The 13,309-nt window shown below is 39.3% G+C and overlaps 1 protein-coding gene across 2 annotated transcripts; it reads left to right on the top strand.

Annotated features, from left to right (window-relative positions):
• Positions 1-764: 764 nt before the first annotated feature.
• LOC115004771 (C-type lectin domain family 18 member A-like) lies at positions 765-12,667 on the top strand. 2 transcript variants are annotated; one of them, XM_029426453.1, is made up of 13 exons: positions 765-888; positions 1,959-2,050; positions 6,207-6,440; positions 6,564-6,661; positions 6,928-7,049; positions 7,420-7,527; positions 7,658-7,750; positions 8,206-8,312; positions 8,439-8,568; positions 8,743-8,839; positions 9,748-9,839; positions 12,345-12,410; positions 12,608-12,667. In XM_029426453.1, exons 1-12 carry the CDS (start codon positions 765-767, stop codon positions 12,380-12,382), a joined length of 1,335 nt encoding a protein of 444 aa, XP_029282313.1. In that variant the 3' UTR covers positions 12,383-12,410; positions 12,608-12,667. The 2 variants fall into 2 exon arrangements, with proteins under 2 accessions (XP_029282313.1, XP_029282306.1); XM_029426446.1 differs by lacking the exon at positions 12,608-12,667 and having other exon boundaries at positions 12,345-12,475.
• Positions 12,668-13,309: the final 642 nt, after the last annotated feature.

The raw sequence follows: 13,309 nt of genomic DNA on the forward strand, positions 1-13,309 counted from the left end.
CAGGGGTCTTCAACGTTTTTCAGGCCAAGGACCTGAATGTGAATGTGCAAAGCAAAAAAAATAAATAAAAAATTGCTTTATCTACAAACAATTTCGCGACCCCCTGTAGTACCTCTGCAGACCCCCGGGGGGTCGCGGACCCCCTGTTGAAGACCTATGATGTAGCATATTTTCAGTGTATTATAGTTACTTTTACTTAAGTAAAGAATACAAAAAATTCCACGACCTTCTGTGATGTAAGTGCATTCATTAAATTTAAACTAACATGAAGCATTTACATCTTTGTTTGTTCAGAAACAAAAATGATAAAATAATAAAGAGCAGTGAGAACATTTATTTGATTAAATCGTATATTTCTATTTTTATTTAATAAATAAAACAGTAATTGTACATTTTGTCTTTTTGTTTGGAAAAACTTTAATTTTCCTTCTTTTAGAAGGAAAGGTCAAACTTCTATTTATTGTCCCTCGTGCATGTTTGCAACAAACCTGCACTGCAAAACGTGCAATAATAACTTGCGCTGGTTTCCCACTGATAATAGCAATTTACCAGGAACTACTTTCCAAAATAGAAGGATATTGATTTAATAAAAATCTTTTTAAATGAACGACACTCTGCAGTCGCAATGCCACATGTGCTCTGCGCTGCAGCTCGGGGTGGAAGCTGTTGAAGGGAAAAAGAGGGAGGAGAAGAGCAGCCGGGAGGCAGGATAAAAACTGTGGGCCAAGTGGTCACTGTTGTTGGAGACACTTCAGGAGTTCACAATGGGGTCTGGAACAGCGTCCCGGTGTTTGGATCTGTTTCTCTTTTTGTCTCTGCTGCCCCCGTTTATCACCGCGAACCGGATAATCACAGACACACCGGAGCCCCAGAAATCCACCATCACCGGTAAATACACTTCCAGCTGCGCAGAAGTCAGGTGGCCACGAGGGACAGTGGCCTACTACTCTAGATCCTCGTAGTGCAGGATTAAATTCATGAGCCTAAATAGATGTTTTCCCTTGATGTAGCCTAATTTAATTTACAGCAAGTAGCCTAGTGTAAGATAATATAATTTCATAAGTGGAAGTTGTTATCTTATTGTTGCAACCAGGTGCAAGTCCTTTAAAACTATAGACTCTAGTGGGCTTTTTTTTTTTTTTTTAGCAGTCTCCATCCACCTGGCAAAGCACCAGCAGCCCAACCTTTCTGCCACTGCCTGCTGTGCTACAGAAGTTTGGCATCAGTAAACTAAAAGTAAAATGTTTGATGGCATTTTGCCAAACCAAAAACACCGGGAAGCTGAATCTACTGTGAAGAAATGTGTTTAGATTGAATAAATAACCTTAGGCAGTTAGTTGGATCAAAGCAGATCAAAGTCTACTCTAAAATGTTTTTAAATCCACAAACTGCCTTTACATTAATGATTTAAGGATTTCAGGCTCAATTCAATGTCATAGGATTTATTGGGTATTTCCCCCAAGATTGCAACGTTTTGAATATGTAACACTTTAACCCATTTATCTATATGCAGTATATATATAAGTAGTTATACGCAGATATAAGGACATGTTAAGTGTTTATTCTCCTATGAAGACAGGTATATAATGACAACTGTTTTGTATTGACATTCAAGATGTATTTATATGTGTATATGCTTATATATGTATGCATTCTGAGTTTGGATAATGGCATGTGTTTCTGTATATTAACAGATGGGCATTTTAAATATAATTTTAGGTGGACGCTTGTTCACTCAGTTTTACCCAACTGACCCCACGAGTTGAATTGTGAGTGAAACTGTGACAGACTGTATTAACCCATGCCCCAACCAAACACACACACACACACACACACACACACACACACACACACACACACACACACACACGCACTTAAACATCCCGCAGATAAATTTGCATTCCGTTGCCCTGGCGACAGCAGTAGATTACTAAATGAGCGTTTCTGTTTTCTTGCAGGGCTCGGGGTGAAGGAGCACTCGCAGATCGTTGCTCAGCACAATAGACTGCGCAGCCGGGTCAAACCCATGGCAGCTAACATGCAAAAAATGGTTTGTGGCATCTATTGTCTGTTTCTTCTGTGTGTGGTTGAATGGCATGGATGCGGTCACATGCATTTGAGTTCAAGCCAGTTTCACCTTGTCCACACTGCTGATTCTCAAACCAAAGTTTAATCTTCCTCTGCAGCACACATTTGTCTCTTGTCAAGAGTTACTGTTCTGTACTGCAGACTTTCTCTCTCTCTCCCTGCACTAGTGGAGGCTATTTGGCCATGTGTGGCAAACTTAACCAATATGGGTTCAAATGATCTTACAGCTGCCAGTGCAAAACCAAGAGAAAACAGTAATGATGATGATGGTGGCGGGAGTAATGATCAAACCCTGCTGATGTGGATGTGAGCCAACAGTTCTTAGAGGCTTGCAGCACCAAAACAAATCAAGGAACTAGTTTTAGAGCTTTTACTGTAGCAGCATATAGTTACAGGCACAACATCGATAACATGTCTACAGTTCTCCCACAAATACATTTCTGACCAGGAAAACGGTTGTCAAAACAGCCACAATTATTTATAGTGGTAGAATCTTTTACTTAAGGATACTCTGTTTAACATAAAAGTATGAAAGTATTAGTATCAAAATAAACTTAAAAGTACTGAAAGTGAGAGCACTTATTATGCAGAATGTCAGATTCATCTTTATATTAATGGATTATAATTATTGATGCATTAATGTGTAAACCTCTTTAATGTTGCAGCTGGATGCATGTGATGATGCAATGTGTAGCTAATTGTGATTACTTTTTTCACCGTCGGGTAGCTTAATCTGTTATAATATATCATCATTTATTAGTTAATTTATATTTTATATAAGTAATCTAAATCTGAAAACTAATAACTAAAGCTATCAAATACATGTTGTGCAGTAAAAAGTGCAATATTTCCCTATAAAGTAGCATAACATGGAAATAATCAAGGAATGTACAAAATTGTTATTTAACAAACAAAGATAATATTTTTCCAAAGTGTAATCACTAAACAATGGCATGGATAAAAAAGGTTTTTAATTGAGTTGCCTTCCTCTGTGGTGCTGATAGTCTGTAAAATAGTGGTGTTAGTGCATCATTTGTTCTGCTCTGCTGCAGGCTGAGTGATAGTGTAGACAGTCGGAACAAAGCCACAATCAATTAGCTATGCGTAGTCTTGTAAGAGTCGCACCGTGAAACAATACCAATTAACTTTTAACCAAAATAGGAACGAAACATAACAATATTTTTAATTTGTTAGTCTTTGATGATCATCACATGAAGGTGAACTACTGTACATAAAATGCTCGAGTGATAAAAACTGCGCTGAGGTGTTGCTGAATGTGCAGCAATTCTTAATGTTAATCTTTGACATCAGGCTTTTCTGATCCACTCTCTGCAAAACACTGCACTTACAGTAAATCCTCTCTCTATCTTATTCCATCTTTTGCTTCGCCATACAGTACTTATCTGCACAACGGTCTCGCCTGCATGTGATTATGACGGAGAGGTAACGATGGATTACGAAAGTCACAATGCACGAGATATCCTGCGGGCCTAATATGAGATTTGTGCCAGGGCAAACTGTCACTTTGTCATAGATTACATCCTCAAAGCCGCCCGCACCGACTGAGTCTCCTTTCTTCCCCTGCTCTTCAGCCTCGGAGAACTGTTCTCAACTGATAAGGCAGTAATGAGAAAAAGAGGATGTGGATAATCATTCTGCATTCACAACTCTGGTATTACAGGTAATTTCCCTGCGAAAACCCTCAGAGGAGGCTTTGCCGAGCAGACGAGGCATATTAAAGAGCTTTACTGATAAACGCTAAAAGGCTCAAGGCTTCCGCTGTGTTTGTGAATATCTGAATAAGGTTTTTTCTTTTTTTTTCACTCAGGAACGAACCAGTACGCATTGTGGTGAGATTGTGTTGAAGTGATTATAATATAGACCTTTAGGCTTTGCTCTCAGGGCGAGATAAAAGACCAATATTTTAGAAATGAATGATGCTCCTCCTTTTCTTAACCAATGCCCTGTCTGCAGGTTTTCTTTCAGCTCTTGAGGAAGTATTATGAGGTCATACAATCGCTCACAGGATTTACTTTTGATGTGTAAATCATGACTTCTGTTTGTGAGATTGCATTTTATTAATCTCTCTCAGATCATCTCAAGCTCCAGCACTTTATTTTAATGATGACAAAAACAACAACAACAACTGATCTACAGAGGTTTGCACCCAAACATGGAGCTGTATTGATTTAGCTAACTTACTTTATAACAATAACTGCAATTGTTGACGGTGCTACAAAGAAAGAACTGAGTATAAACTCACATCTTAGTGAGACATTCAAATCCCACAGCTGATAAAACACGACATGCTTTGAAATGAAATGTCTGAGATGAAATATTGCCCGGTGACCTCTGGTGGCATCAAAGTGTGAGCCGATGACTTAGGCTGGCTGACATCAGAGAGCAGAGAGAACAATGAGCTCAAGGGGGCTCAGCCTTTTTTTACACCACACATCAGTGTCATACCGCTGATGTCTATCCTCTGAAGTCTACTCTAACCGTACAGAAACGTTTGACTAGTTTATTTAAATGTTCTATTCTAATTTCCTGCCTAATTTATCAAAAGAGGGTACGACTTTCTAATAAGGCAAAACCTTTCTTATAATACATCCATGGTATCTACTAAACATCAACAGAGATGTTAGCCTCGGTCTTATGGAGCTGCAGGTTCAACAAAACGAATGATTTCTGAATGAGCTGCAGGTTTACTAGTGTTTACGAGTAACCTAATGTTAGCCAGTGCCTAAACATTCAAACACGCTCTGCAGCGGAGAGACCAAAGTTATATATCAACCTTCCATCAAACACCCATTAAGACAAGTTGATCCCTTGAAAAGACGAAGTAACAGAGCATTACTGGGATTAGGATCTGTAATGAGTGAATGTATAATTGTAATCCCTTACGATAATAGTTACTAAAAAGGTAATCCTAATCATGTGCCGGGTTACTGAGTTATGTTAGTGCCCAACAGCGATCATAATGATCCACAAAGCATTAGTACATTATTTATTAACACATTAACTTATAAACCATTAATAAAAGGTGTCTTGTTAGAAAGTTCTACCCAAGACCGTTTAAAACTTGAATAACTTATTGATATGTAATGAAAAACATATTGTTTCATTAATTTATGATATTTTTTCATACAAAGCTTGAATCTGTAACTTTCCACATGTTGTTGCTTCTTCTAGTAGTGAGCGAGACCTGAATGAGATGTTTGTACTACAGCAAATATGGCAGAGTGATTGATTGTGGAAAGTTTATGTGTTGCTTATTTGAATTAGCCACAGCAAATCTTGGAAAATGTGCCACTTAGTGAAGTGTTTATGCCAGAGAGTAGCACACAATGAATGTCAGTCAGTGTTTGCTGCCGCTGCATGGACTGGCAGCTTGCCCAAGGTGTCTCCTTGTCTCTGTTGTCCGCTGGACTCCAGGTCTGGCTCCGACCCCTGAAAAGGACTAAGAAAATCACTCATGAACTATTAGGAATGACCTTCACGCCAAAGAGTTTTCCCCTTTCATCCAGTTTTAATCAGTTTCAAAGCACAACATGACCTTTATTACAGATTTAAGGTGCAGCTCCAAGTCCGACGGACCCCAATAACACATTTTGATAATTAAATGAGTTGATGATGAAACTCTCCTGTTGGCAACTATTGATGTAATTGCTAATTAATTATTGATTTGAATAAATAATAGATTACTCATTATCTATGCGGAATTAAACAGCTTCAGAATCCTTTTATCAAAGTCCCAGAAGTGTTGCGAGGCTTTCTGTCGGACATGAGGCGGCTGATAGATGACCTGTGGCAAATATTAATGGTCAAATCTGACATGACTATACATGACAATCATAATCTGAAGGTTTGTTTGACCCTAATAATGAAAGCTTTAGAGCAAGAGTTGAACACTATTTAATCAAAACAACATCTGAAACACACAGATATGATAAATATTAGCTTCTTCAGACCACAGTCAGTGTGCTGACCTCCCCTGTGTGCACGTAACACACTGCCAGAGAAGACTAAGATATCAAAATAACATTTTCCAAGTTGTACTGTAATCGTTAGAAATTGAAGATATGCAATGATATTAAATATTGTTATTGTCTTTATAGGAGTGGAATGAGAAGTTGGCCTTGCTTGCAAAGGAGAGGGCGGTGTTGTGTCACACAGACCCGCCTCCTGAACGCTCCTCGTCTTTCAGTCACATCGGCTGGAACACACACCTCTCTGCTTATGGTGTCACCTCCATTTCTGACACCATACACTCTTGGTTTGAGGAGGGGAAAGATTTTCTCTACTTGAGTGGGCAATGTTGGGAGAACGCCACCTGTCAACACTATACACAGGTATCATCAAACAGATACAAGCTGTACCCATGTTTGTGTGAGATGCTTCACAGATGTTCATATTTATGCATCTTCTTTAAAAAGTGCTGATGTTGTGTGTCCGAACCTTCTGTGGGTGTGTAGTTGGTGTGGGCCACTTCGAGTCACGTGGGCTGTGCCAGCCAGCTGTGTCGGAGAGAAGGAGACCTCTGGGAGATGTTTGTCTGTGCATATTACCCTGGGTAACAATTAACACACTTTTCCCCTAAAGATTTAAATCACAAATCATTATGCCGTTGAAAACACCAATACTTATATGAAAGGTTGATACGACTTTCTAGGGTCCTTGGTACATATATTAAAAAAGAAAAGATTATGTAAAACTACCTGTGTGAAGGTCCCTGCTATGTAGAGAACATTAATATGGTTTTAGCCCCCCTGCCGCTGCTCTAGATTTTGTGTGATTGTGTGTCTATGTGTTCTGCAGTATATATTTGTGTCGCTGTAGGGGTAACTGGGAGGTGAACGGTCGGCTGGTGATGCCCTATAACTCGGGGCTGTACTGCTCGCTCTGCACATCTTCCATGTCTGGCTGCTTTAGACTGTGGGACCATGTAGGTGGATTATGTGGTAAGACAATATATAAATATAACGGTCGCTACAGATGCTGAGTTTGCAGTCTTTGACCATTCACTAAAGCACTTAGTGAGATATTTATGTTTTTATGTTCATTTTATGTGCTGCGTTTATTGCATGAAAGGTGCTATACAAATGCACACATTATTATTATTTGTCATTTTCACACATCTACCATCAATGCACATCTAATGTATCTGCTTATTGTATGTGTTCTCTGGTATCCTGCTTATATAATAAAACTACAATCACAATTGTTCTGCATTGATGTTGACCAAAATGATCAGAAGTACAATTTCCAGATGCTAATTTTGCAACTTGCATGTTTGTGTTTGTGTTTGTGTGCATGCACATTTGATATCAGAGATTCCAAGGAATCCGTGTCGAATGAGTTGTGGTCAACACGGCCATCTTAACATCTCATCCTGCAAGTGCATGTGTGACCCGGGCTACACCGGACGCCTCTGCCAGGGTACCACTCATCCACATCAAGCATATCGACATAGTGGTATATTGGTACCAGGCCTCATTAAATTGGTCTGTTTCCTTTAATGTTCAAAGTAGAGAGGCAGGTTTCACTGCAACACTTCTTTGTTTTTCAGTACGGTGTAGTGTGCAGTGTCTACACGGTCGTTTCAAAGAAGAAGAATGCTCTTGCTTGTGTGATGTTGGCTATGGTGGTGCTGAGTGTGCAGGTAAGTGCAGTGTGCTTCTTTGTGTTTTCATATACCTCAGCTAATTATACTCTGAGACACAGATTGGCTTCAAATTCAAAAGCACACACATACTGAGGTAATTCATCTGGTTGCTGCTGCATTCTGTATTCATCTTAAGAGATGCTAAGTTTGGTGACATGGTGAAAACATGATAAAAGCACGAGCATATTTTGAGTTGTCAAAGTTGGCAATAAAGATCATTTCACGGTAATGAGATTTACAGCACTGTTTATCAAAGTAGTCTCGTTTTACACCTTTAATTACAAATTACTGTGTTAATGTGTTTCTAGGCATGCATATCTTGTAGATAATAGGCAACAAAATGATTTCCCACAACTTGATTTGAGTTTCTTTAATTAATCTCCATCATGATGGATGGCGTGCATCTTTATTGTTCACTTTCAAGCATATTTTGTTGGCTTGTGTCCCAACAGAGAAAGTGCCGTTTCCTTTCCAGAGCTGTGATATGATGATAGATGGTGATTGCTTCATGGTGTCTTCAGAAGCGGACACATACTATGGAGCCAAGAGTCACTGTCAGGTGAGAGACAGGTGTGTGTTGCCCACTGAGAGAGTGAGATAAGCTCTACCAAAGTACGCCATTCGCATCTACATACGACTTTCATTCTGCTCTCAGCGTTGACTTTTCCTTTGTTTACACCACCAGGAACGAAGTGGGATTCTAGCTCAGATCCACAACCAGAAGGTTCAGGACATCCTGGCGTTTTATCTCAGTCAGCTGAAGACGGGCAACGAGGTCACCAACACTGACTTTGAGACACAAAACTTCTGGATCGGTACAGTCTTTTATCTTGTTTATCCAAATGCTAAGATGTCATAATTTTTTCTCACACCGGACAGCTCTACCAGATCAGGATGGCAGACTCAGATGTCGTTTTGACCAGATGCACTACCAGGTGGAGGTTGTGGAGATGCTGCACGGATAAAAAAGCAATGTTTTTGCTCCACAGGTTTGACGTATAAGCCTCTGAAAGACTCATTTCGCTGGGACACAGGAGAGATCCCTAGATTCAGCAGCTTTGCCTTTGGGCAACCTGACAACCAAGGGTAAGAGACACATTTACTAACAGATGTTAGCTACTGCAAAGTATATCAGAGGCCAAGTGCAATGGAGCTAAACAAACAAACAACAAAACTGATAATCTGAAAGGTAGAAAATTACTTTTTTGATGGAAGCTTCAGGCTTTTACTATCTACAGATGGATGTACATTATGTATGACTTAAACATTACTGCAAGAGATACACGCTGTAGTTCGGTCTCTCGTTTGTTTTCGTATTAAAATGACATTATCTCATAAGGTTGTCTCAAATAATTACATTTTTATAAATAGACTATCCAGCAAAATAATGTGATGTTGGCAAACCTGCAACCTGCAGTCTGACCACTAGATGTCTCTCTCTTTCTGTGCCTCCTCACTTCATTACTCTGTTACTCTCAATCCATCTGTCTGTCTGTCTGTCTGTCTGTCTGTCTGTCTGTCTGTCTGTCTGTCTGTCTGTCTTCTGTCTCTCTCTCTCTCTCTCTCTCTCTCCTCTCTCTATCTATCTATCTATCTATCTATATGTCTGTGTCTGTCTGTGTGTCTGTCTGTTAGAAATAACTTGTTTTGTAATAAACAATAAAACTTCTTATTATATCAATAATAACTTTAAAATTTTAAATTTTAAAATTTTAAGTGTGTAGTCATGTCTAAATGACAATACTATTGTCTGATTTATATATCTGAGACTGAATCTATTCGGTTTGCTTGCATTGTGAGTTACTGTAGTAAAAACTAAAGCATCCTGTCCTGGTTCCTCTGCTTCATCAGAGATTCAATCAAACAAAACTGCTCGGAAAAAGTTAGTTTCTCCTTCAACTTTACAGTGAAGCGTTTTTTTAATCAGCAGTTAAAAAAAATAAGATGGCGAGACAGCACATACAGTCACTTACTCTTTCTCTTTCTCTGTCTAGCTTTGGAAACTGTGTAGAGCTGCGGGCGTCGAGTGCCTTTAACTGGAACGACCAGCGATGTAAAACGCAGAACCGATACATTTGCCTGCATGGTAAGGCTCCTTCTGGGTGAGGGTGGATAAAAATGTTGAGGGGGCGAAGGTAGAGTTCTCTTTTGTACAAATGACCACCCAAAGTGATGTGGTGGACCTTCCTGCTAGGAGACGGCAGTCACCGTGTCTCCCTGCAAATGTGACATTTGATAGCATTGCTCTTGCCTCTGAAAACTATACACATTTCACTGCACGGTTGGCTGCATTTCTTCAGCTGCAGCAGCATGTCTGCAGCTGACTCGCAAGAGAGACGGGCTTGTCTTCTCGTATTTCTCACTAAACTTGGCATACTACTACTGTTCAACACCAACTGATGCATAACACCAGCAGACTCTGGACTTCACGGTGAAACAGATCTGTCTCTCCAAAACTGCGGTGGCTAGTAGAACAGGATTTAATGGAGGTGATATGTGTGCCCAGACCTCTATTTTCTTTGCCTGTATGATTTGTGGTGATGGTGGTGACTGGCTGTTCTGGGAAAGGTTTCCTACTATCAGGTCAGAGGAGTCCTGGACGGTGGCATGAATTAGATTCTGAGTGACTCCTGCAGCCTCTAGTATTTGGACCTTTTTACCACCAGAAACACAAACTTAATATACCACCAATTTTTCAAGGGATTATTCCCGTTAGTCTAATTTCACATCCAACATTTACATGTTGACAATACCAGCATTTTTTTTTACCAGTTGCTGGTGTACAATTATTTACTTTAATAATTAACAACAATTGATTCATTTATATTTATGTATTTACTTGTCACATTTTATTCAACAAAGTTAGGAAAGCAATGTTTGAGTCAAAGGCTCAAGCTTGACGTTGCCTTACACATAAAATAATGATCCAGTCACTTCCACTCAGTGAGTCACATAAGTTATTAATTAAACTAAAATAGTTACTCTGTATTGGCTCATACCCAAATCCCAGTTATCGGTATTGGTCCGGTATTGGTACATCCCTAGTTTGGTCCACCAACTAATTGATAATTCATGAGCTTTTTTATGGCGTTATTAAGATGACTGAAAGGACAAAACCAGACTTCATCGCCTATAACATGTAGATGTTTCAGGTTACATTCTTTATGAGAGATATGAGACTCAGCTATAAAGTAAGGGCCAGAAATCAGTGAACTAAAAGTGTGAGCTGCAAACTCGGGTGGTCGGTTCACTTCTACAAACAAGTCTTTCACTTTAAACATTGATTTGAATTAGCGTTTTATTGTCAAAAATGCCACTTAATGGAGCTCTACAGCAATTTGTATTTGTTTGGATAGTAGCACCTGCTGTGCTCTACTGTGTCCGGGCAATTATCTGTCACTGATAATCACAGCGGGGTGACGTCTCAAATGTTAATCCAGTGTGTCCCTTAATGATGTGAACACAACATTGAAAGATGTGTGTGATCCTGCCTACACATTTAAACATGGCACTCAGTCTAAATCAATGGCACTCAGTGCTCGCCATCCACAGCCTTTGAGCGATCGATATACGTCAGCTCAAAAAAGGCTTGCAGTGTTTAGACACACACATACCACTTACATTGATCCTCAGGAATGAGGTGTTGGCAGATGTTTAGTTTTGCCCACTTGAGTCGTCTTTGCAAGTGGTTGATGTGTAGTCTGGTATTGATCACTCATAGCTGAATGAGTGATCTGCTCTAAATGTGGTCGACGTTGCCAGGACGATGTTTTTACAGCTCTTTGAGTTTGTGTTTGTGTAAAACAGGACTAGCGGATCAAGATAGGGTTTAAGGGTCAAATGATTCATCAGTGGAAGTTTAAAGTGCAATGTGTGAGTTTGAATTGAAGTTTAAACTAACTAAACTAAACATGATCAACATATTTTGAAGAGGTTACAGTTTTGACGTTATGTCAAAGACGTGTATGTATTGTGTTGCAGAGGTATCTGAATTGAGAAGCTAACCAGCTAGCCCTCTGCTTCGTTACGTAACTATTTTTATAATTATATAACTGATGACTGTACATTTAGTATGTATTGACCCAGCCGTAATAGAGGTGAAATGCCCCCTATTCGTTTGATGTGGCCATGCATTACACATTGCACCTTTAAACTGCAGTCGTATAGAGGTCATTAACAAAGCTAAACCTCTGTGAATATTTCTCAATCAATCATTTTCCCACCCTTCCTTTCGAAATAAAAGCAACATTTCACTGAAGCAACAAATGAAATGCATAAATTCAGCTGATTATAAGCACACATAGCCCCCCCACCCCATCAGAGTAATTCCCAGCCTTCATTGCTGTGTTGAGGTAATTGGTGATAAAATGATAAGTGGATATCACACAGCCTGAGGCAGACACTGAGCTTCTGTTTCTTCAGAGTACTGTCTGTGCACGTGCATGTGTTTCATATTAAAAGGAGTAGTCTTTAATGTCATGTTTCCTCACAGCCACATTTGAGTAGAATTTAAACATTTATGGGATTCATACACACACTGAACTTGCAAAATTGTTTCTATAATGTGTGTGTGTTTGTGTGCTTTTCGCAGCTGCAGAACACATTGCCCGGTGGGAGGATGGCAGGTGACCTGGATTTCTCAAAGGGATGAAACTAGGTGTGCACTACGTGCTAAATGTTGATTGGGACAATGGCCACTAATTTGTTATTGTTTTTATGTAATCACTGTACACACATGTAGTTTAGATGTACTGTATATACTGCACATGTCTGAATGTTCAATACGAATGTTTTATCATTAAATGGTTGTATATTACTTGGAGAATTCATTGTTTCATTCTTTGTTTATTTCAGCTTCAGTGGGAATGAAAAGGCTGCTGCATCCCCTCATGTGACCTCAAAATTGATTGTGTCTGCCATCATTAAAGGGTGTTTCATTTCTCTTAATGCTGCTTGGAGGAATAAGGAGAAATACAATAGAAGACTTCTTACAGTTATGATGATGGGCCCTGTTAAAACCACATAATTTGTCAAAGAACAGTTGAGATAGTGCAAATAACAGCTGCACTAAAACAACACTAAAGCGAAGAACTAGATAATTAAAGCTCAAATTTCGGATAAGTAAAAGCTGCAGAGCCCCATGGTGCACACGTTCTCTAAATCTACGATTTGTTTTAAGTTTATCAGACTTGTTTTAAAGCTAATGCAAAGGACACATCAAGGATAATTTACGTATTAATGTGTTTAGCCATGCTAGCACGATGGTGTTCTGTCGCTCAGTCCAATTTGGAAGCATTACCGTGGATTTGTCTTTCAGACATGTTCAGGTCAGGATGAATTATAACCATATTAGTGATCCCACAACTTTTCATCTCGCGCCATTCTCAAGTCAAATACCTTCAAAATTACCCATCAGCCTCAGCTGTGTGTTTGGTAAAAATTAACAAATGTTAGCATGCTAACATTCTTAAATGCAACAGTGAAGCTTGTAAATATTATATTGATGATATATATGTATTATAATATGCTGATTTAAGCATTAAGCTCAGTGCACTA

Source organism: Cottoperca gobio, chromosome 3 (assembly GCF_900634415.1).
Source record: "Cottoperca gobio chromosome 3, fCotGob3.1, whole genome shotgun sequence".
NCBI lineage: Eukaryota > Metazoa > Chordata > Actinopteri > Perciformes > Bovichtidae > Cottoperca > Cottoperca gobio.

Bases quoted from the DNA above. Each gene is read 5' to 3' on its own strand.
- LOC115004771 (XM_029426453.1), top strand. From the start codon at position 765: ATGGGGTCTGGAACAGCGTCCCGGTGTTTGGATCTGTTTCTCTTTTTG. The intron at 7,528-7,657 runs GTACCACTCATC...TTTGTTTTTCAG, and splicing joins CACCGGACGCCTCTGCCAGG to TACGGTGTAGTGTGCAGTGT. The intron at 9,840-12,344 runs GTAAGGCTCCTT...TGCTTTTCGCAG, and splicing joins CCGATACATTTGCCTGCATG to CTGCAGAACACATTGCCCGG.